General features: G+C 54.3%; 1 protein-coding gene across 10 annotated transcripts in view; it reads right to left on the bottom strand.

Moving 5' to 3' along the window:
* The window catches only part of LOC119957087 (EVI5-like protein), a 311,414-nt gene that overhangs the window by 14,513 nt on the left and 274,117 nt on the right, over nucleotides 1–22,784 (bottom strand). For all 10 annotated transcript variants that reach the window (XM_038784762.1, XM_038784759.1, XM_038784754.1 and 7 more), the window contains one exon: nucleotides 9,020–9,115. In XM_038784762.1, the coding sequence (XP_038640690.1) occupies nucleotides 9,020–9,115 (96 nt within the window). The remainder of the gene's footprint in view (nucleotides 1–9,019; nucleotides 9,116–22,784) is intronic.

Genomic DNA, 22,784 nt, shown 5'->3' with positions numbered 1-22,784 from the left:
ATAGTTTGCAGAATAAATAAAGTTTGCGGACTTCCTCTCGTTCACAAAGCTGAAAGGGAAATGTGGTTTATTTAAATCGACTATATATACACACATCAAAATATGGGAAATACCAATGGAAATGATCACTGATGAGACAACCTCCATCACAGCCACAATAAGCTTCACTGAGCCCCTCCTTCCCTCCCTCAGAAACAGTCCGGCAGAATCTCATCGACCGGCCAGCACCCGGGGTCGTCAGAATACCCCAGCTGGCCGGGGCAAAGTCGGCGAGGTGGTGCGGCCGATTCTCAATGGTCAGCGCGGCGTTCAATATTGTTAAATCCCGCCGTCCCTGGAAAAGGCGGAGTCACCTGGCTCTCGCCAGGAGCCTGTGACTGCCGTTCCACCTGGTGGGGTGTGCCACGCTCAGCCCACCCCCTCCTGGGTGAGGCAGCCAGGTCACTATGCGGCAGGCACGCGGCTGCGCGCTGTGTTCCCTCAGTCAGGCTGGCATTATGCAAACCTCACTGACTGAGGATAGAAGGCCTGTCAGCGATGGCCGTATGCCCCGCTGGGCACTGTGGAAACACCACAGTGTGCTTTTCCTAAAATAAACCCTCCTCTGTTGATTTCGTTGTATTATTAATAGTTAACAAGAAACGCCCCAGTAAGTGCTCCTTTCCCACAGTGATCTGGAGCAGCTGATCACGCACCGTTACACTCATCGCGCTGCCTTGTGTGCCCTTTCGTGCTTGCGTGACTTGATATCCACCACCAACCCTCCCCCTGCTAGTCAGTGTGGTGAGTGACTAAACTAAGTACCTCTGATTATCGCCCCAACGTAAATCACTGATCTGCAGGCAGTTTCCAAACTCTGATTGAACAAATGTTTCTATGTTAACACTGATTTCGACACTTCCCTCGCGCCCCAAAAACCCTGCAAGCTCCCAGGACTGGGAGCGAGTCGATTCCTGGCAACTGCAGCTACCAAACTTCGAAACGTAAAGAGATTGGTTCATTGTTATATTCTGGGAGAGTTAATCTCAGGGTGAAATCAGCTTTTCCCCATTTCCATGTGCAGCTTATTACAAGACTACAACCGCCACAATGAACCAGGCAGAGCTGCAGCAACTTCTATTCTGGGGGGGGGGCGAAGGGAAAGGGGGGGGGGGGAAAGGGGGGGGGGAGCGAAAGGGGGGCCAGAGGGAAAGGAGGGGGGGACAGAGGCAAAGGGGGGCGGAGGGAAAGGGGGGCGGAGGGAAAGGGGGGCGGAGGGAAAGGAGGGGGGGCCAGAGGCAAAGGGGGGCCGGAGGGAAAGGGGGGCCGGAGGGACAGGGAGGCCGGAGGGAAAGGGGGGCGGAGGGACAGGGAGGCCGGAGGGAAAGGGGGGCGCGGAGGGAAAGGGGGGGGCGGAGGGAAAGGGGGGGCGGAGGGAAAGGGGGGGGCGGAGGGAAAGGGGGGGGGGGAAAGGGGGGGGGAGCGAAAGGGGGGCCAGAGGGAAAGGAGGGGGGGACAGAGGCAAAGGGGGGCGGAGGGAAAGGGGGGCGGAGGGAAAGGGGGGCGGAGGGAAAGGAGGGGGGGCCAGAGGCAAAGGGGGGCCGGAGGGAAAGGGGGGCCGGAGGGACAGGGAGGCCGGAGGGAAAGGGGGGCGGAGGGACAGGGAGGCCGGAGGGAAAGGGGGGCGCGGAGGGAAAGGGGGGGGCGGAGGGAAAGGGGGGGCGGAGGGAAAGGGGGGGGCGGAGGGAAAGGGGGGGCGGGAGGTAAAGGGGGGCCGGAGGGAAAGGGGGGGGCCAGTGGGAAAGGGGGGGGCCAGAGGGAAAGGGGGGCCGGAGGGAAAGGGGGGCGGAGGGAAAGGGGGGGCGGAGGGAAAGGGGGGGCGGAGGGAAAGGGGGGGCGGAGGGAAAGGGGGGGCCAGAGGGAAAGGGGGGCCGGAGGGAAAGGGGGGGCCAGAGGGAAAGGGGGGCGGAGGGAAAGGGGGGGGCGGAGGGAAAGGGGGGGGCAGAGGGAAAGGGGGGGCGGAGGGAAGGGGGGGCGGAGGGACGGAGGGAAGGGAGGGCGGAGGGACGGGGGGGCGGAGGGACGGGGTGGGCGGAGGGAAGGGAGGGCGGAAGGAAAGGGGGGGGAGCTGCAGGAATATTCTATTCTATGAACTGAACGGCGGTTCTTCTGGGTGTTGGGTCAAGAAAGAAAGAAAATCGCCTCACTCCACACAGCAGGCATAACATCAGCTCTGAATTCATGGCACCTCCTGGCAGCCCCTCGCATCTCCTGGCAGCCCCTCGCATCTCCTGGCAGCCCCTCGATCTCTTGGCAGCCCCTCGCATCTCCTGGCAGCCCCTCGATCTCCTGGCAGCCCCTCGATCTCCTGGCAGCCCCTCGATCTCCTGGCAGCCCCTCGATCTCCTGGCAGCCCCTCGATCTCCTGGCAGCCCCTCGATCTCCTGGCAGCCCCTCGATCTCCTGGCAGCCCCTCGATCTCCTGGCAGCCCCTCGATCTCCTGGCAGCCCCGGCGCATCTCCTGGCAGCCCCTCGATCTCCTGGCAGCCCCTCGATCTCCTGGCAGCCCGGCGCATCTCCTGGCAGCCCGGCGCATCTCCTGGCAGCCCCTCGATCTCCTGGCAGCCCCTCGATCTCCTGGCAGCCCCTCGATCTCCTGGCAGCCCCTCGATCTCCTGGCAGCCCGGCGCATCTCCTGGCAGCCCCTCGATCTCCTGGCAGCCCCTCGATCTCCTGGCAGCCCGGCGCATCTCCTGGCAGCCCCTCGATCTCCTGGCAGCCCCTCGATCTCCTGGCAGCCCCTCGATCTCCTGGCAGCCCCTCGATCTCCTGGCAGCCCGGCGCATCTCCTGGCAGCCCGGCGCATCTCCTGGCAGCCCCTCGATCTCCTGGCAGCCCGGCGCATCTCCTGGCAGCCCGGCGCATCTCCTGGCAGCCCCTCGATCTCCTGGCAGACCCGCGCATCTCCTGGCAGCCCCTCGATCTCCTGGCAGACCCGCGCATCTCCTGGCAGCCCCTCGCATCTCCTGGGAGCCCCGCGCATCTCCTGGCAGCCCGGCGCATCTCCTGGCAGCCCCTCGATCTCCTGGCAGCCCCTCGCATCTCCTGGGAGCCCCGCGCATCTCCTGGCAGCCCCTCGATCTCCTGGCAGCCCGGCGCATCTCCTGGCAGCCCCTCGATCTCCTGGCAGACCCGCGCATCTCCTGGCAGCCCCTCGCATCTCCTGGGAGCCCCGCGCATCTCCTGGCAGCCCCTCGCATCTCCTGGTAGCGCAGCGCGTCTCCTGGTAGCCCGACGCATCTTCTAGTGGCCCAGCGCATCTTCTGGTAGCCCAGCGCATCTCCTGGTAGCCCCGCACATCTTCTGGTAGCCCCGCACATCTCCTGGTAGCCCCGCACATCTCCTGGTAGCCCCGCACATCTCCTGGTAGCCCCGCACATCTTCTGGTAGCCCCGCACATCTTCTGGTAGCCCCGCACATCTCCTGGTAGCCCCGCACATCTCCTGGTAGCCCCGCACATCTCCTGGTAGCCCCGCACATCTTCTGGTAGCCCCGCACATCTCCTGGTAGCCCCGCGCATCTTCTGGTAGCCCAGCGCATCTCCTGGTAGCCCCGCACATGTTCTGGTAGCCCAATATATCTTCTGGTAGCCCCGCGCATCTTCTGGTAGCCCAGCGCATCTCCTGGTAGCCCCGCACATGTTCTGGTAGCCCAATATATCTTCTGGTAGCACCGTGAATCTCCTGGCAGTCTGGCGCATATTCTGGTAGTTCCTCGCTGGGAGCACCGTGCATTCCCTGGGAGCTCCTCACTGGGAGCACCGTGCATTCCCTGGGAGCTCCTCACTGGGAGCACCGTGCATTCCCTGGGAGCTCCTCGCTGGGAGCACCGTGCATTCCCTGGGAGCTCCTCGTTGGGAGCACCGTGCATTCCCTGGGAGCTCCTCGTTGGGAGCTCCTCGCTGGGAGTTCCTCGCTGGGAGCACCGTGCATTCCCTGGGAGCTCCTCGTTGGGAGCTCCTCGCTGGGAGCACCGTGCATCCCCTGGGAGCTCCTCGCTGGGAGCACCGTGCATTCCCTGGTAGTTCCTCGCTGGGAGCACCGTGCATTCCCTGGGAGCTCCTCGCTGGGAGCACCGTGCATTCCCTGGGAGCTCCTCGCTGGGAGCTCCTCGCTGGGAGCACCGTGCATTCCCTGGTAGCTCCTCGCTGGGAGCTCCTCGCTGGGAGCACCGTGCATTCCCTGGTAGCTCCTCGCTGGGAGCACCGTGCATTCCCTGGTAGCTCCTCGCTGGGAGCACCGTGCATTCCCTGGTAGTTCCTCGCTGGGAGCACCGTGCATTCCCTGGTAGCTCCTCGCTGGGAGCACCGTGCATTCCCTGGGAGCTCCTCGCTGGGAGCACCGTGCATTCCCTGGGAGCTCCTCGCTGGGAGCTCCTCGCTGGGAGCACCGTGCATCTCCTGGTAAAACCGCGCATCGCCTGGTAGTTCAGCACATCTTCTGTTAGCTCTGTGCTTCTTCTGGTAACACCGTGCAGCTCAGGAGTCTGAAAGTTATGGATTCACAAGCTCCAGAGTAACACCGAGGGAGCACTGCAGTGCCGGAGGTACCGTCCCTCGATGGGATGTTAAACCACGGCCGTGTCTGAGACAAGCGAGCCCAGCACACTGCACAAGGGAAGAGCGTTGGGGGCTCTCCCTGCAATCCTGGCTGACGTTGATTAGTCAATAAATGGCAAGATGTGTTGGTCAGTTACCTCACAGCTGATCGCGGAGGCTCGCTGTGTGAACAACGGCTACAGGATCCGCAACGTTACAAAAAGGGGGCGACATGGCGGCAAACTGCTTCAGCGGCTGTGAACTGCTTTGGAATGTTCCAAGGTTGTGACAGCCACGGGGCGACTCGCCCCACCATTCCGCCATTCCACAGTGCCAGTGGAGACACTCCCTGCCCCAGTCACAGTCCGTCAGGAAGTCTCTCACCGACCAAGCGACCAGCTGCCACCCCAGCAACCCCCCCCCCCCCCCCGGAGAGCTTTCTTCTTCCCAATCCCCATCCCGTCAATTTGAACTTTTCTGTCCCCCTCCCCTCTCCGATTTTCAGAACCGTCGAGCAGATCCCACCATCAGCAAGTGCGGACTCAGCATTTACTCGGGGTCCATTAGCCCCTGGTCAAATTCACCCTATACAAGCAGGCAGACTGGATGTGGGGCTGGCGCCTGGGGATCTAGTCCTAGGGGGCACAGTCTGAGGATACGGGTTCAGCCATTTAAGATTGAGACGAGGAGACATTTCTTCACTCGAGGGTGGTGAACCTGTGGAATTCTTTACCACAGAATCCCGTGGAGGCCAAGTCACGGAGTATCGTTCAGCGGGGTACAGATGTCTGGACACGAAATGCGTCAAGGGGAACGGGGAGAGCGCGGCCTTGAGATCGAGGATGAGCCATGAGCATATTGGATGGTGGGGCAGCCTCCAAGGGCCGACTCCTATTTACTATGTTTCCAAATGCAAACTCCGCCTCTTTCATTCTGCAGCGAGCAATCGGGAAGATTCAGAAACCTCGCACTTTGGTTATTAGCTGCTGAGAAAGGAATGGGCTCTTCTTGCATCTTTCCCCATTGTAGCGTTTTGACCAGGAGGCCATTGCGTGGGCTGGCCACAATGGCATGTCCGGTCAACATCACTGCAGGTTGAAAACTTTTATATTTACTAACACTCCAAATACACGGTCAAATCTTTTTTTTGTGCAAAATGCTAAGAATGACTACACAGCTTATTCATTTGAAGCTCTATGATCTTGGTCTTGACGATATATGCAGTGAAATGAGTGAGGCCTGAGGCCCTAGTCATGCAGGGCACCGCAATGCGTGGCCTGTGTGCTAAGCACAGGATTGCAGCAAGTGACTCATCGGCTGTCACGAAGAGGCAGACATAGAACATAGAACAGCACAGCACAGAACAGGCCCTTCGGCCCTCGATGTTGTGCCGAGCAATGATCACCCTACTCAAACCCACGTATCCACCCTATACCCGTAACTCAACAACCCTCCCCTTAACCTTACTTTTTAGGACACTACGGGCAATTTAGCATGGCCAATCCACCTAACCAGCACATCTTTGGACTGTGGGAGGAAACCGGAGCACCCGGAGGAAACCCACGCACACACGGGGAGGACGTGCAGACTCCACACAGACAGTGACCCAGCCGGGAATCGAACCTGGGACCCTGGAGCTGTGAAGCATTTATGCTAACCACCATGCTACCGTGCTGCCTGACATCGCACAGATACTCCACATTGGACAGTGAAATGAGGCAGCTGGGCGTCAAAGGATGTTTTGAACGCAGAATCTCACCAGAATATGGGTCGCTCGATACACAGCACCTTCCTGCCCCACCCCTGAGCCATTTCAAACTTGCTCGATGGAATCGCTCTTCAAAACCCAGCTGATTCATCATAGATATCATAGAATTTACAGTGCAGAAGGAGGCCATTCGGCCCATCGAGTCTGCACCGGCTCTTGGAAAGAGTACCCTACCCAAGGTCAACACCTCACCCTATCCCCATAACCCAGTAACCCCACCCAACACTAAGGGCAATTTTGGACACTAAGGGCAATTTATCTTGGCCAATCCACCTAACCCGCACATCTTTGGACTGTGGGAGGAAACCGGAGCACCCGGAGGAAACCCACGCACACACGGGGAGGACGTGCAGACTCCGAACAGACAGTGACCCAAGCCGGAATCGAACCTGGGTCTCTGGAGCTGTGAAGCGATTGTGCTATCCACAATGCTACCGTGCTGCCCCCAATTTCCTCCGCGACTCCACAGATCTTTCACACTTCTCAATCTGTAAACTCCACTGTGTCCCCTTCCTTTCCAATGGTCAAAGTTGACTTGGCGGCAGTTGGAATATTGTGCAGCAATTGGATTTTGCCTATTTCCCACCGACAGGAGAAGATCATTGGAAAATACAGTGTGGCGTTTACCGGGTGCACGTTGATGACACCCGGATCCTACAGCACCCACCACCTCTCGGTTCCATCGCCGTCTCGGAATTATCAGGCGGCTTGTCCGACATCCAGGACCTGACTCCCAATGAAATATTGGGAAGACTGAAGCAATTGTTGGCGGTGCCCACGGCTGACTCCATTTGCTGTCCGCCTAGTATATCCATCCCTGCCCAGGAACCTGTTTGACCCTTGGCATCACACAATGTGATGATCAGCTATTGATCGCAAGTGCGCGCCATCACGAAAACCTATTCCCCCCTCTGTAACATCACCAGACTCTGCCCCAGCCTCAGCTCATTTGCTGCGGACACCCTCGTCTCCAGAATCGCCTATTCCAAAGCACTCCCAGCCAGACCCCCCCACACACGCCGCTCTCTGTGAGCGGGAGACCATTCAAATTCTGCTGCCTTATTCACAGCAAATCCCGCTCATTTAGCAACGAGGAGCGATGCCCCGAGATTGTAAAATGCATCACTCGCCTTGGATCAGGTCCGGAGTCGCTTCCAGTGTGGAGTTTCAGGCGGGCACCTTGGAGGTGACAAATTGAGTTCTTTCCCCGTCAGTCTGGTCTCAATAAAACTCGAGAGGGATCTGTAGGTATGGTATTATTTATTTTTAAACAACCTGCAAGGCTGACCCGCTCTAGAGAGATTCAGAACACATAGTCTCCTGAAGCCCCCAGACACGAGTGAGGTCGGAGTCAAAGAGACCTCTGCACATATCATTCAAATGGCATCAAGTTACACATACAAGATTCCCATTGGTCATCCTATACACCTCCTGACCTGGTCATATATCCTGATTGGCTCACCTCGCATTCCTCAACCCTGGGCCTCGTTACCCAGCATCCTTTTCACCATCCTCTGCACGAGGCTCCCCCCCCCCCCCGCCTTTCCTGGCCATGCTTCGCTGAATTCCTTTGTTCATTACCATGCTAACTCACTACCATCAGACCGGCTCTATCCTCTACATTATTCTAACTAATTATCCTATTTTATATCACATTCGTTTGTTCAATTCCTCAGAGGCGGTGGCATGACTTTGGAGGGAGCGGGGACAGCTGGAAGGGTGGAGGATGAGAACAGTGTCGGTGGAGCGGGAGTCATTTACACCATCAGCTCTGGCCCTCCTTCTCCTTCACTTCCACGAATGCAGATTTAACACCATCACATAAATCACAGTGACGGTCAAACATCTGGTGCGGGGGCTATTTAGAGGCTATTTGGGGCTACTTGCTATTTAGTGGCACGGCACGGTACAGTCTGCGGGGAGATGGAAATGGAGCAAGATCCGCTTGGTTAATATTTCACCGCTTCAAGTGACTCCGATGGAGTAATTTGTCCTTCGAGTCAACCGGTAGAAACTGTGGCCTGGCCAACAATTCACAGCATTCGCTTTCTGAATGGAGCCTGGAGGCCTACCTGGCTCTGGCCAATCACCTGGATGGAGTAATCATGTGGCACAAACTCCTACATTTTGGTACAATGAGGAGCTGCTGTAGTGAGTCACGGCCGAGATTCTCAAATTTGGACAGTCATTGACCAAAGAAATAGTGCATAGCAATGACAGAATTGTACATACTGGACACCAGACAAACAAGCAAATGGACTTGGACAGGTAAGCATGAATCTCATACCAGGCCAGAGGAACTTTAAAGCTTTAGGTGGGTGATGAGGTGGAAGAGAATGGAAGCACCCAGCATATACATTACCCTTTCTAAAACCACTGCCGTTCCTCCAGTGTCCAATTGCCTCTGTAACGCAGGGGCAAAAGGTGAAAAACCCTGGATATACAGAAAGTCTCTGGAAATGGGTAGCACAGGAGAGCGACGGAGGCAGAGCAACCACAATGAGACTGATGCAAATTTACAAGACTGCGTGGCATGGGGTGACAGCAGAGTGATAGATGGCCGGGAGTGATACAGCATATGCCGGGTATGGCAACCACAAGACAACAAGCAACAGGGATGTGGTTGGTGCAGATGAATTGAACGTACAGGACACAAGGATGCAATAGTTTGTACCTGGATTTCCAGTTCAGCAATACGCTGGCGTAGTTCGGCGATGGCAGCAATGCTATCCGCTTCTCGAAACCGTACAGCCATAACCTCCTCCTTGTTCTATAGTGAGCAGCAAAATATCACGGGTTACTCCAGTGATAAAGGCAGGACTACTCCAACCTTAAACTAAAAAAACATGGTCAAACATCGAACACTTCTCTACAATTCTCCCTGGCGAGTTCATTTGTTTTTGAAAAAAAAACGCCTAAATTGGAAGGAGAACGTATACTGGAAAAGAAACGTCCAAACCGGCCAGGAATTCACTCTGGTCAACATACAAGCTCCCGCCTTCGCTGCTAGAACTTGTCTGAGGAAGTCTGCTCTGTTAGTGAATCAAGTGGGCAGCACGGTAGCATTGTGGATAGCACAATTGCTTCACAGCTCCAGGGTCCCAGGTTCGATTCCCGGCTTGGGTCACTGTCTGTGTGGAGTCTGCACATCCTCCCCGTGTGTGCGTGGGTTTCCTCCGGGTGCTCCGGTTTCCTCCCACAGTCCAAAGATGTGCGGGTTAGGTGGATTGGCCATGATAAAGTGTCCAAAATTGCCCTTAGTGTTGGGTGGGGTTACTGGGTTATGGAGATAGGGTGGAGGTGTTGACCTTGGGTAGGGTGCTCTTTCCAAGAGCCGGTGCAGACTCGATGGGCCGAATGGCCTCCTTCTGCACTGTAAATTCTATGGATCTGGCGCTGTGGAAGATTTTTCAGGTCAAAGCAAAAACTTCTCAATTGCACCCACATCTCAGCTGCCATTGCTCCTGACTCCACACTCTGGTCTGATGGACCAGCTAATAAGCAAACATCCAGCAAGTTCAATTCTCAGAGCAGGACATGGTTGACGGAGGTCAAGCCAGTCAAAGGCAAAATTTAGGATTAATATTCTTCCTCAAAGAGCGGCCAATGGATGGAATGGCCTCCAGGATTGGGAAGGGCCTCCAGGATTGGGAAGGGCCCGGCGATAAACCCTGGAATTGCTGAAGGACCAACAGGTTGCAGCAACGAGGGGGGAACTTTGTGGTCTGTCCACTTTATGGCCTCTCTCATTGGTAACGAACGTCAGTCAGCCAAATGGGCTCTCTCAACTGCAATGATCAGAATTCCAATCACTATTTTCTGCAAATTCCCACACAGGACTGGGAAACCCACGCTCACTCAATGGTTCACAGCGCAAGGTCTAAGAAGCAAAAACAGCAGCCTAAATGTTTCAATATCACTCAACATGGCTTCCTCAGAAGATAGCAACTGAAATGCAATTAACTGGATAACATCAGCATCTTGTACAACAGTCTCCTGCTTCCTCTTTGCTGGTTCATCCATCTTTTACAAAGGCTTGGCTCTAAAATGCCATTGAGTGAGGGATCACCTCTTTGCCACTTGTGTGTCTCGGAGAGGCTGATGGCTAAAGGCGGATGTCCCCACATTCCCCGAGGACCAGAGGCTGCTCTCCCTCCCGCCTCGGGGAGCTGACTGGTGGTGGTTTAACCTGAGGGTCACCACCACACCTCGGGGAGAGGCTGAGAAGCTGGACAATGAACAACCTCCGCTGGTACGGGGAATTGAACCCTCGCTGCCAGGCCTCGCTCCGCATCACAGCCGTCCAGCCAACTGAGCTAAACCGATCCCCCCCCCCTCCCCGCCGATTTCCACACCACTGGAGGCTGCGTCATCGAATATTCTTAAGGCAGAGATAGATAGATTCTTGCTGAACAGCTAAGCTTATCGTGGTTTAAGTGTTGATGTGGCCACAATCAGATCAGTCATGATCTCATCAAGTGCCGGCTCGAGGGGCTGAATGGCCCAGCCCTGCTTCCAGTTCACCCACAAGTCTGTTTATAATTAGGGATGGGCAATGAGAGCTGACCAAGGCAGTCACGCTCACATCCTGTGTAAGAGTATATATTTTTAAAGAAGTTACTTGCTACAGGATCCTTAGCCTCTGACCTGCCCCTGTAGCCACTGTATTTATATAGCTAGTCTAGTTTCTGGTTAATGGTAACCCAGGGATGTTGATGATGGTTAGATTCTCTCTTGTTGGAGATGGTCATTGCCTTGTGCAGCACGAATATTACTCGCCATTTGTCAGCCTAAGTCCAGGACTTGCTGCATTTGGACAGGGACTGCTTCATTATCTGAGGAGTCGCGAATGGTGCTGAGCATTGTGCAGTCATCCGCAAACATCCCCACTTCTGACCTTCTGTTGGGAGGGAGGTCATTGATGGAGCAGCTGAAGATGGTTGGGGCTGAGGACACTACCCTGAGGAACTCCTGCAGTGATGTCCTGGAGCTGAGATTATTGACCTCCAACCACCACAACCATCTTCCTTTGTGCCGGGTATGACTCCGCCCAGCGGCGAGTTTTCCCCCTGATTCCCATTGACTCCAGTTTAGCTCGGGCTCCATGATGCCACACTCGGTCAAATGCTGCCTTGATGTTAAGGGCAGTCACTCTCACCTCACCTCACCTCTGGCATTCAGCTCTTTTGTCCATGTTGGAACCAAGGCTGTAATGAGGTCAGGAGCTGAGTGACCCTGGGCGGAACCCAAATTGAGCGTCCGTGAGCAGGTTATTGCTGAGTAAGTGCCGCTTGATAGCGCTGTTGATGACTCTTTCCATCACTTTGCTGATGGAGAGTAGACTGATAGGGCGGGAATTGGCCGGGTTGGATTTGTCCTGTTCCTTGTGTACAGGACACACCTGGGTAATTTTCCACATTGCCGGGTAGATAAATAAATAATCTTTATTGGCACAAGTAGGCTTCCATTGACACTGCAATGAAGTTACTTTGAAAAGCCACGAGTCGAAACTTTCCGGTGCCTATTCGGGATTCTCAGTTGGTACGGGAACTGTGTTGTAGCTGTACAGGAACAGCTTGGCTAGGGGTGCGGTCAGTTCTGAGGCACAAGTCTTCAGTACTATTGCCAGGATATTGTCAGGGCCCGAAGCCTTTGTAGTATCCAGTATTGAGCAGTTTATTGATATCACGTTGAGTGAATCATATTGGCTGAAGACTCACGTCTGTGATGCTGGGGACTTCCGGAGGAGACCGAAATGGATCATCCACTTGGCACTTCTGACTGAAGATTGTTACGAATGGGTGCGGAGTCTGCACGTTCTCCCCGTGTCTGCGTGGGTTTCCTCCGGGTGCTCCGGTTTCCTCCCACAAGTCCCGAAAAATGTGCTTGTTAGGTGAATTGGACATTCTGAGTTCTCCCTCTGTGTACCCGAACAGGCGCCGGAGTGTGGCGACTAGGGGCTTTTCACAGTAACTTCATTGCAGTGTTAATGTCAGCCTACATGTGACAATAATAAAGATTATTATTATTATAATAAAATAAATGTAGGCCAAATGTTCCCCTTTGTGGGACAATGTAGAATGAGAGGTCACAGATATATAGGCTGAGAGGCGGTAGATTTGGAACTGAGATGAGGAGGAACTGCTTCTTGCAGAGGGTGGTGAATCTGTGGAACTCGCTGCCCCCGTGGTGCGGTGGAATCTGAGTCATTGAGTGGTTTCAAGAAGGAGGTACATATATTTCTGATTTTGAAAAAAGAGGTCAAAGGGATATGGGGAACACATTGGGAGGTGGATTTGAGACCAGGAAGCGATCAGCCATGATCTGATTGAATGGCAGAGCTGGCTGGAGGGGCTGAATGGCCGACTTCCGCACCTAATTCCTAAGTTTGTACATTCACAATTCTGTACATTAAAAGTTCAGCCGCCATGCATCTAATAACAAAAATAATCTTTATCATCACAAGTAGGCTTACATGAACACTGCAATGAAGTTACTGTGAAAAGCCCCTAGTCGCCACATTCCGGCACCTGTTCGGGTACACAGAGGGAGAATTCAGAATGTCCAATCCACCTAACCTGCACGTCTTTCTGGACTTGTGGGAGGAAACCGGAGCACCCGGAGGAAACCCACGCGGACACGGGGAGAACGTGCAGACTCCGCACAGACAGTGACCCAAGCCGGGAATCGAACCCGGGACCCTGGAGCTGTGAAGCAGCAGTGGTAACCACTGTGTTACCGTTGTCCTCCTCAATTTAGTACATCTTGGATTTTTGTGTCGTTTAGAATTATGCTGCGCGTACCCAGGTCATTAGCAATGGTCTGAACACCTTGCAGACTATCATGGCATACTTGCCTCCTGTCAGAAAAACAACTTCCGCCGCGGCACTCTCCCCTGTCTCTTAGCCAATGTCGTAACCATGTTGCCACAGCTCCTTTGAGGCCGTGACACTCAATTCTGATTGCAGGTTTACTATGTGGGACTACACGGGTCAACATCAACTGCACTGCACTATTCAACCCACTCCATTAAACCATCGGCGAACTTAATCAAGTTAGTCAACAATTTCAAGCTGTTTCACCGTCATTTACCCGTATGCCTTCAACTGACTATTGCCCCTGGGATTACTGTCATCACTAGGCAGACTGGCTCATCATTACTCAGTTCACCACTCTCAAAGAACAAAGAAAATTACAGCACAGAAACAGGCCCTTCGGCCCTCCCAGCCTGCGCCGAACCAGATCCTTTTATCTAAACCTGTCTCCTATTTTCCAAGGTCTACTTCCCTCTGTTCCCGCCCGTTCTTATACCTGTCCAGATGCATCTTAAATGATGCTATCGTGCCCGCCTCTACCACCTCCGCTGGTAAAACGTACCAGGCACCCACCACCCTCTGTGTAAAAAACTTTCCACGCACATCTCCCTTAAACTCTCGGACTTTCTTAAACCGGGGTGTGATATTTACAAGACTCCAGTCCCCCGGCATCACCCCGGATTTAAAGACTGGAAAAAGGTGGCCAGCGTCTGCACCATTTCCACCCTTCCTTCCCTCAGCAAACTAGGTGTGTCTCATTCACACTGGGTGACTTGTCCACCCGAGTCAGGTGGATTCTTAACTAACGAGAGGAAGGGGTCAAAGGGTGCAGTTGGGTAGAGCGGTGTTGAGGCCACCATCTGATCCGCCGTGATCTGATCAAATGTAGCAGCAGGCTGGAGGGGCCGAATGGCCTACTTCTTCATCGTGCTGAAGGTGAGCACCACCGACCTTGTAAATAATTCCTGTTTCTGCACTTTCGCCTGACGCAATGTCTCTATCGTCTTTACTGTGACATCGGCAGCATCGCCCTTCCTGAAGACATGCAAAGTCTTCAGTTTAACAGACAGTTATGCCCTCTGCCTCCACAGTCAAGACCATCTTTGAACAAAGAACAAAGAAAAGTACAGCAGAGGAACAGGCCCTTTGGCCCTCCAAGCCCGTGCCGACCATACTGCCCGTCGAAACTAAAATCTTCTGCACTTCCGGGGTCTGTATCCCTCTATTCCCATCCTATTCATGTATTTGTCAAGATGCCCCTTAAACGTCACTATCGTCCCTGCTTCCACCACCTCCTCCGGCAGCGAGTTCCAGGCACCCAATACCCTCTGTGTAAAAAACTTACCTCGTACATCTCCTCTAAACCTTGCCCCTCGCACCTTAAACCTGTGCTCCTTAGTAACTGACCCCTCTACCCTGGGGAAAAGCCTCCATGACTATCCACTCTGTCTATGCCCCTCATAATTTTGTAGACCTCTATCAGGTCGCCCCTCAATCTCCGTCATTCCAGTGAGAACAATCCGAGTTTATTCAACCACTCCTCATAGCTAATGCCCTCCATACCAGGCGACATCCTGGTAAATCTCTTCTGCACCCTCTCTAAAGCCTCCACATCATTCTGGTAGTGTGGCGACCACTACCAGTTTGGTAGTTTGGTCTTTCATTGGCTCGAGCCTTCCCTCATTAACCCTTTATTATTTCTACACTAAGAAAAGACTTATGGGTCTTTGTGCCTTAGTTCATTACTGAATTATAAACTTAACATTTATCAAAAGCTTCCTTTCTCCATTTCATTTCAATCTCTCTATTTTATCATTTGCTGAGCTCCACTATGCGTGAATGTGTGTGCATGTGTAGATATGTGTGTCTGTGCGTGTGTGTGTGTGTCCGTGTGTGAGTGTATGTGCGTGCGTGTGTACGTGCGTGTATCTGTGTTTGTTCGTGCGTGTGTCTGTGTGCGCGTGTCTGTGCGTGCGTGTGTGTCTGTGTGTGCGCGTGTCTGTGTGTGCATGTGTGTCTGTGTGCCTGAGCGTGTGTGCGCGCGCGTGTGTCTGTGTGCATGTGTGTCTGTGTGCATGTGTGTCTGTGTGCGCGTCTGTGCGTGCGTGTGCGTCTGTGCGTGCGTGTGCGTCTGTGCGTGCGTGTGTGTGTGTCTGTGCGTGCGTGTGTGTCAGTGCGTGTGTGTCTGTGTGCGTGTGTGTGTCTGTGTGTGTTAGGAAAGCATAAGCGACACATCAAGAATTCCATGACCAAATCATATCCAAACGATGCTGATGCCGGCAACATTTCCTTCCCCACAGCGACCAATAAATGAATCCATGCCTGTGTGACGCCGGTGGTAGAAGATTCAAGCTCGGTGAGATACCAGCAACGTACGAGAGAGGGGATTCTGCAGGAAAACAGGGTGAAGGAAGGAAGGAGGTCTGGATCAGAACAGATTGTCCTGTTTCTCTTTACCCCTGCCCATACAGCAGATATGATCTACAAGTTGTTTGGATGAAAGTTCCTACCGATCTAGCACAGGCTGTAACAACTCACGCTAATGTTATGGTAGCCCAGTGGTTAGCACAGCTCCAGGGTCCCAGGTTCGATTCCTGACTCGGGTCGCTGTCTGTGCGGAGTCTGCACGTTGTCCCCGTGTCTGCGTGGGTTTCCTCCGGGTGCTCCAGTTTCCTCCCACAAGTCCCGAAAGACGTGTTGTTCGGTGAATTGGACATTCTGTATTCTCCCTCAGTGTAACCGAACAGGCGCCGGAATGTGGCGACTAGAGGATTTTCACAGTAACTTCATTGCAGTGTTAGTGTAAGCCTACTTGTGACGATAAGAGTGTTATTACTGCTCCGAGCTCTGTGCAGAGTTCTTCCTGGTCTCATTCCGTCAACAGCAAATTGGATTGGATTGGATTTGTTTATTGTCACGTGTACCGAGGTACAGTGAAAAGTATTTTTCTGCGAGCAGCTCAACAGATCATTCAGTACATGGAAGAAAAGGGAATTAAACAAAATTCAAGAAAATACATGAGAATACATAATAGGGCAGAGTTTTCAATATTCTGCATGCTTGGAATACAATCAGGATACACACTGCACATAGTGTGCATTTTTAAAATTCAAGTCATTCAATTTGCCTTGAAGTTGTTAAAAACCAAGCTCAATCTTAGATAATGACAGGAAGTAGCCCATTCTAAACCAATAGTCATAAGGAAACCATTCTGACAGAATTATTTGTAGTCTGGATATAAATACAGACCCACTGGATAATTCCGGAACGTTAGGCCGCAGGATGGTCACTGTGTGGATAATTCCGGAACGTTAGCCCGCAGGGCCGTCACTGTGTGGATAATTCCGGAACGTTAGGCCGCAGGTGGACACTGTATGGATAATTCCGGAACGTTAGGCCGCAGGGCCGTCACTGTGTGGATAATTCCGGAACGTGAGGCCGCAGTGTCGTCACTGTGTGGATAATTCCGGAATGTGAGGCCGCAGGGTCATGACTGTGTGGATAATTCCGGAACGTGAGGCCGCAGTGTCGTCACTGTGTGACCGGGGCTGGTTTAGCACACTGGGCTAAATCGCTGGCTTTGAAAGTAGACCAAGGCAGGCCAGCAGCACGGTTCAATTCCCGTTCCAGCCTCCCCGAACAGGCGCCGGAATGTGGTGACTTGGGGCTTTTCACAGCAACTTCACTGCAGCCTACTCGTGACAATGAGCGATTTTCATTTCATTTCATTTGTGTGGATAATTCTGGAATGTGAATCTACGGGCTGTTCCGCGCAGGCTGCCTCCTCGGCAATGCACAGGCCCGAGCCCAGCGGGACAGGCTGCCTCCTCAGCAATTCACAGGCCCGAGGCCAGCGGGACAGGCTGCTTCCTCGGCAATGCACAGGCCCGAGCCCCGCGGGGCTGCCTCCTCAGCAATTCACAGGCCCGAGCCCCGCGGGGCTGCCTCCTCAGCAATTCACAGGCCCGAGGCCAGCGGGACAGGCTGCTTCCTCGGCAATGCACAGGCCCGAGCCCAGCGGGGCAGGCTGCCACCTCAGCAATGCACAGGCCCGAGGCCCAGCTGGGACAGGCTGCCTCCTCGGCAATGCACAGGCCCGAGCCCAGCGGGGCAGACCCCATCCTCAGCAATGCACAGGCCCGAGGCCAGCGGGACAGGCTGCCTCCTCGGCAATGCACAGGCCCGAGGCCAGCGGGACAGGCTGCCTCCTCAGCAATGCACAGGCCCGAGCCCAGCGGGGCAGACCCCATCCTCAGCAATGCACAGGCCCGAGCCCAGCGGGGCAGACCCCATCCTCAGCAATGCACAGGCCCGAGCCCAGCGGGGCAGACCCCATCCTCAGCAATGCACAGGCCCGAGCCCAGCTGGGCAGGCTGCCTCCTCAGCAATGCACAGGCCCGAGCCCAGCTGGGCTGCCTCCTCAGCAATGCACAGGCCCGAGCCCAGCTGGGCTGCTTCCTCAGCAATGCACAGGCCCGAGCCCAGCTGGGCTGCCTCCTCAGCAATGCACAGGCCCGAGCCCAGCTGGGCTGCTTCCTCAGCAATGCACAGGCCCGAGCCCAGCGGGACAGGCTGCCTCCTCGGCAATGCACAGGCCCGAGCCCAGCGGGGCAGACCCCATCCTCAGCAATGCACAGGCCCGAGGCCAGCGGGGCAGGCTGCCTCCTCAGCAATGCACAGGCCTGAGCCCAGCGGGGCTGCTTCCTCAGCAATGCACAGGCCCGAGCCCAGCTGGGCTGCCTCCTCGGCAATGCACAGGCCCGAGCCCAGCGGGACAGGCTGCCTCCTCAGCAATGCACAGGCCTGAGCCCAGCGGGGCTGCTTCCTCAGCAATGCACAGGCCCGAGCCCAGCTGGGCTGCCTCCTCAGCAATGCACAGGCCCGAGCCCAGCGGGGCAGACCCCATCCTCAGCAATGCACAGGCCCGAGCCCAGCGGGACAGACCCCATCCTCAGCAATGCACAGGCCCGAGCCCAGCGGGACAGGCTGCTTCCTCAGCAATGCACAGGCCCGAGCTCAGCGGGGCAGGCTGCCTCCTCAGCAATGCACAGGCCCGAGCCCAGCGGGACAGGCTGCCTCCTCGGCAATGCACAGGCCCGAGCCCAGCGGGACAGGCTGCCTCCTCGGCAATGCACAGGCCCGAGCTCAGCGGGACAGGCTGCCTCCTCAGCAATGCACAGGCCCGAGGCCAGCGGGACAGGCTGCCTCCTCGGCAATGCACAGGCCCGAGCCCAGCGGGACAGGCTGCCTCCTCGGCAATGCACAGGCCCGAGCCCAGCGGGACAGGCTGCCTCCTCAGCAATGCACAGGCCTGAGCCCAGCGGGACAGGCTGCCTCCTCGGCAATGCACAGGCCCGAGCCCCGCGGGGCTGCCTCCTCGGCAATGCACAGGCCCGAGCCCAGCGGGACAGGCTGCCTCCTCCTGACGCCAGCGTGCTGACCCAGGGACAAAGTTTTTCAATTCGATGGAATCTTCCTACCTGGAGTGACGGTCGAGAGCAGGTCTTGCACCCCGTACACTGACGTCACGTGCCCAAGGCTGAAGAGAACATTCTCCATTTGGTTAGCAGCAAGCAAGCAACAGGAGTCAAGAATTTAAAATGGATCATTTGGTAATAAGGAGGAGAGGGCCAGAGGTACAAACAGACTAGGATCTCACAATTAAACCTGCTGAAAAGATTGGTTCAGGAGAGTCTGCGGTACGACAAAGCAGTGCTGGTGTGAGCTGCTCAGGAGAGTCTGCGACAGGACAAAGCAGTGCTGGTGTGAGCTGCACAGGAGAGTCTGCGACAGGACAAAGCAGTGCTGGTGTGAGCTGCACAGGAGAGTCTGCGACAGGACAAAGCAGTGCTGGTGAGAGCTGCTCAGGAGAGTCTGCGGTACGACAAAGCAGTGCTGGTGTGAGCTGCTCAGGAGAGTCTGAGACAGGACAAAGCAGTGCTGGTGAGAGCTGTACAGGAGAGTCTGAGACAGGACAAAGCAGTGCTGGTGTGAGCTGCACAGGAGAGTCTGTGACAGGACAAAGCAGTGCTGGTGAGAGCTGCTTAGGAGAGTCTGAGACAGGATAAAGCAGTGCTGGTGTGAGCTGCTTAGGAGAGTCTGCGGTACGACAAAGCAGTGCTGGTGTGAGCTGCACAGGAGAGTCTGCGGCAGGACAAAGCAGTGCTGGTGTGAGCTGCTCAGGAGAGTCTGAGACAGGACAAAGCAGTGCTGGTGTGAGCTGCTCAGGAGAGTCTGAGACAGGACAAAGCAGTGCTGGTGTGAGCTGCTCAGGAGAGTCTGAGACAGGATAAAGCAGTGCTGGTGTGAGCTGCTTAGGAGAGTCTGCGGTACGACAAAGCAGTGCTGGTGTGAGCTGCACAGGAGAGTCTGCGGCAGGACAAAGCAGGGCTGGTGTGAGCTGCCCAGGAGAGTCTGAGACAGGACAAAGCAGTGCTGGTGTGAGCTGCTTAGGAGAGTCTGTGACAGGACAAAGCAGTGCTGGTGTGAGCTGCTTAGGAGAGTCTGTGACAGGACAAAGCAGTGCTGGTGTGAGCTGACCAGGAGAGTCTGTGACAGGACAAAGCAGTGCTGGTGTGAGCTGCACAGGAGAGTCTGTGACAGGACAAAGCAGGGCTGGTGTGAGCTGACCAGGAGAGTCTGTGACAGGACAAAGCAGTGCTGGTGTGAGCTGCACAGGAGAGTCTGTGACAGGACAAAGCAGTGCTGGTGTGAGCTGCCCAGGAGAGTCTGCGGTACGACAAAGCAGTGCTGGTGTGAGCTGCTCAGGAGAGTCTGTGACAGGACAAAGCAGTGCTGGTGTGAGCTGCTCAGGAGAGTCTGTGACAGGACAAAGCAGGGCTGGTGTGAGCTGCACAGGAGAGTCTGCGACAGGACAAAGCAGTGCTGGTGTGAGCTGCTTAGGAGAGTCTGAGACAGGACAAAGCAGTGCTGGTGTGAGCTGCTTAGAAGAGTCTGCGGCAGGACAAAGCAGTGCTGGTGCGAGCTGCTTAGAAGAGTCTGCGGTACGACAAAGCAGTGCTGGTGTGAGCTGCCCAGGAGAGTCTGCGGCAGGACAAAGCAGTGCTGGTGTGAGCTCCAGGGCTTCTGGTGAACAGCCCATTAAGAAGCTGAAATCAGGAACAAAGCAGTATAAAGATGATTTTTTGAGGTATGGCTTTATTAATTCTGCCAGTGCAAATCAGAACGCGAAGCCCATGTGTGTTGCAAGCAGGGAAGTACTGGCAAATGAAAGTTTAAAACCCTCAAGTGTTCAAAGGCATTTGAAAGCCTGGCGAAGTCGAGGACACACCTCTTGATTTCTTTCAACAAACTCAAATTGTCAGCTGAAGTCCTTAGCAGAAATGTAACAGAGAATAACAAAGCAAGTGAGATGGTGAGGACTACTTGTCACATTACAGCTAAGTGGGTCACGAAGGATGGCTGGTTGGTAAAAATGGGTCCTGGGCAAAAACGTTTGAAAAACACTGCTCCAGACGGTACCTAAATGGCCGGCTTCATTTATACAACAGAAAAGGTTAACGATTGTCTTGCCCCTTTATTGGGGGACTTGTATACCCCAATGGGGTAACCAATTGATCCCGCCCAATAGGATCTGTGCAGATTACCACAGATCCCTTCGCCCCGAGAGCCGTATCGAGCTGCTTCTTCAAAGCAGACAACATCTTGGGCCTCAACTGCTTCCTGTGGTAGCGAATTCCACTGGCCACCCCCACTCTCTGGGTGGAGAATTCCACAGGCCCCCCCACTCTCTGGGTGGAGAATTCCACAGCCCCCCCCCCCCCACTCTCTGTGTGGAGAATTCCACAGCCCCCCCCCCCCCCCTGACTCTCTGGGTGAAGAGATATCTGCTCATCTCTGTCTCAAACAGGGTACCCAGTATCCTCAGACTGTGACTCCTGGTTCTGGACCTCCCCGCCCCCACCATCACTATCGGCAACCCAAGTGGTCACAAAAATGGTACAGTGCAGAGGATACTGGAAGTCTGCAGAGGGATTTGGATAGGTTAAGTGAATGGGTTAGGGTCTGGCAGATGGAATACAATGTTGACAAATGTGAGGTTATCCATTTTGGTATGAATAACAGCAAACGGGATTATTATTTAAACGATAAAATATTAAAGCATGCCGCTGTGCAGAGAGACCTGGGTGTGCTAGTGCATGAGTCACAGAAGGTTGGTTTACAAGTGCAACAGGTGATTAAGAAGGCAAATGGAATTTTGTCCTTCATTGCTAGAGGGATGGAGTTTAAGACGAGGGAGGTTATGTTGCAATTGTATAAGGTGTTAGTGCGGCCACACCTGGAGTAGTGTGTTCAGTTTTGGTCTCCTTTACTTGAGAAAGGACGTACTGGCGCTGGAGGGTGTGCAGAGGAGATTCACTAGGTTAATCCCAGAGCTGAAGGGGTTGGATTATGAGGAGAGGTTGAGTAGACTGGGACTGTACTCGTTGGAATTTAGAAGGATGAGGGGGGATCATATAGAAACATATACAATTATGAAGGGAATAGATAGGATAGATGCGGGCAGGTTGTTTCCACTGGCGGGTGAAAGCAGAACTAGGGGACATAGCCTCAAAATAAGGGGAAGTAGATTTAGGACTGAGTTTAGGAGGAACTTCTTCACCCAAAGGGTTGTGAATCTATGGAATTCCTTGCCCAGTGAAGCAGTTGAGGCTCCTTCATTACATGTTTTTAAGGTAAAGATAGATCGTTTTTGAAGAATAAAGGGATTAAGGGTTATGGTGTTCCGGCCGGAAAGTGGAGCTGAGTCCATAAAAGATCAGCCATGATCTCATTGAATGGCAGAGCAGGCTCGAGGGGCCAGATGGCCGACTCCTGCTCCTAGTTCTTATGTTCTTATAAGCAGCCAGCCAGTCATTTCAACCTGAAACTTTAAACCAGAGCCTGCGGGAGGGAGAGGGGGGTTCGGACAAGCCCAGATGCACACAGGCGAGAAACACTGATGAAAATCTCAAACGAGTCCACAAAGTAATTCAGCTGGCTGGAAGGATGGAAACAAAACTTCTCCAAACGCCATCGCGGGACCCCCCCACCCACAGTACCTGCAACTGTGATAATCCCACTCGCCCATCAGCTCAAACTTAATATAAGACAATAAAAATGTCAAAAGTATCAAAGTACATTTCTTAAGAAAGCAAAACATAAAATCTAGAAACGCACAATCGCGTTTGCAATCAATCTCGTTTGGTGCTTTTTTAGAAGTGCTCAGTTTTTCCACCATACTCGACACCTCCTTATCTGAAGAATCACTGTGAAAAAGTGTTGCTATTCTGACAGCTCGAGTGCCAGATACAGCTATATTTGTTTTACTGATAACTAATCAGTGTTGGGGTCCGCTAGAAATGTACCCTATCTCACCGCCCCCCCCCCCCCCCCCGCCCTCACGGGGGTGCTGGGGCCCAGCACTAAAAGGCTGCTGTCACTGCATCTTTAGGGTTGAGGGTGGGGCGGAAGGGGAGGAATGTCACTCTGTCACCTCACTTCAGGCCTAATCAAGCACTCGTCCACCCAGCAGAAAATCACCACATAAACAGATTTCAAACAACACATCAGCACCAGCTTTCCACCGCCTCGTTTCAAAGAAAACAAGGCGAAATGGAGAGT

Source organism: Scyliorhinus canicula, chromosome 25, assembly GCF_902713615.1.
Source record: "Scyliorhinus canicula chromosome 25, sScyCan1.1, whole genome shotgun sequence".
Classification (NCBI taxonomy): Eukaryota; Metazoa; Chordata; class Chondrichthyes; order Carcharhiniformes; family Scyliorhinidae; genus Scyliorhinus; species Scyliorhinus canicula.
This window is presented reverse-complemented; position numbering and strand designations above follow the sequence as displayed.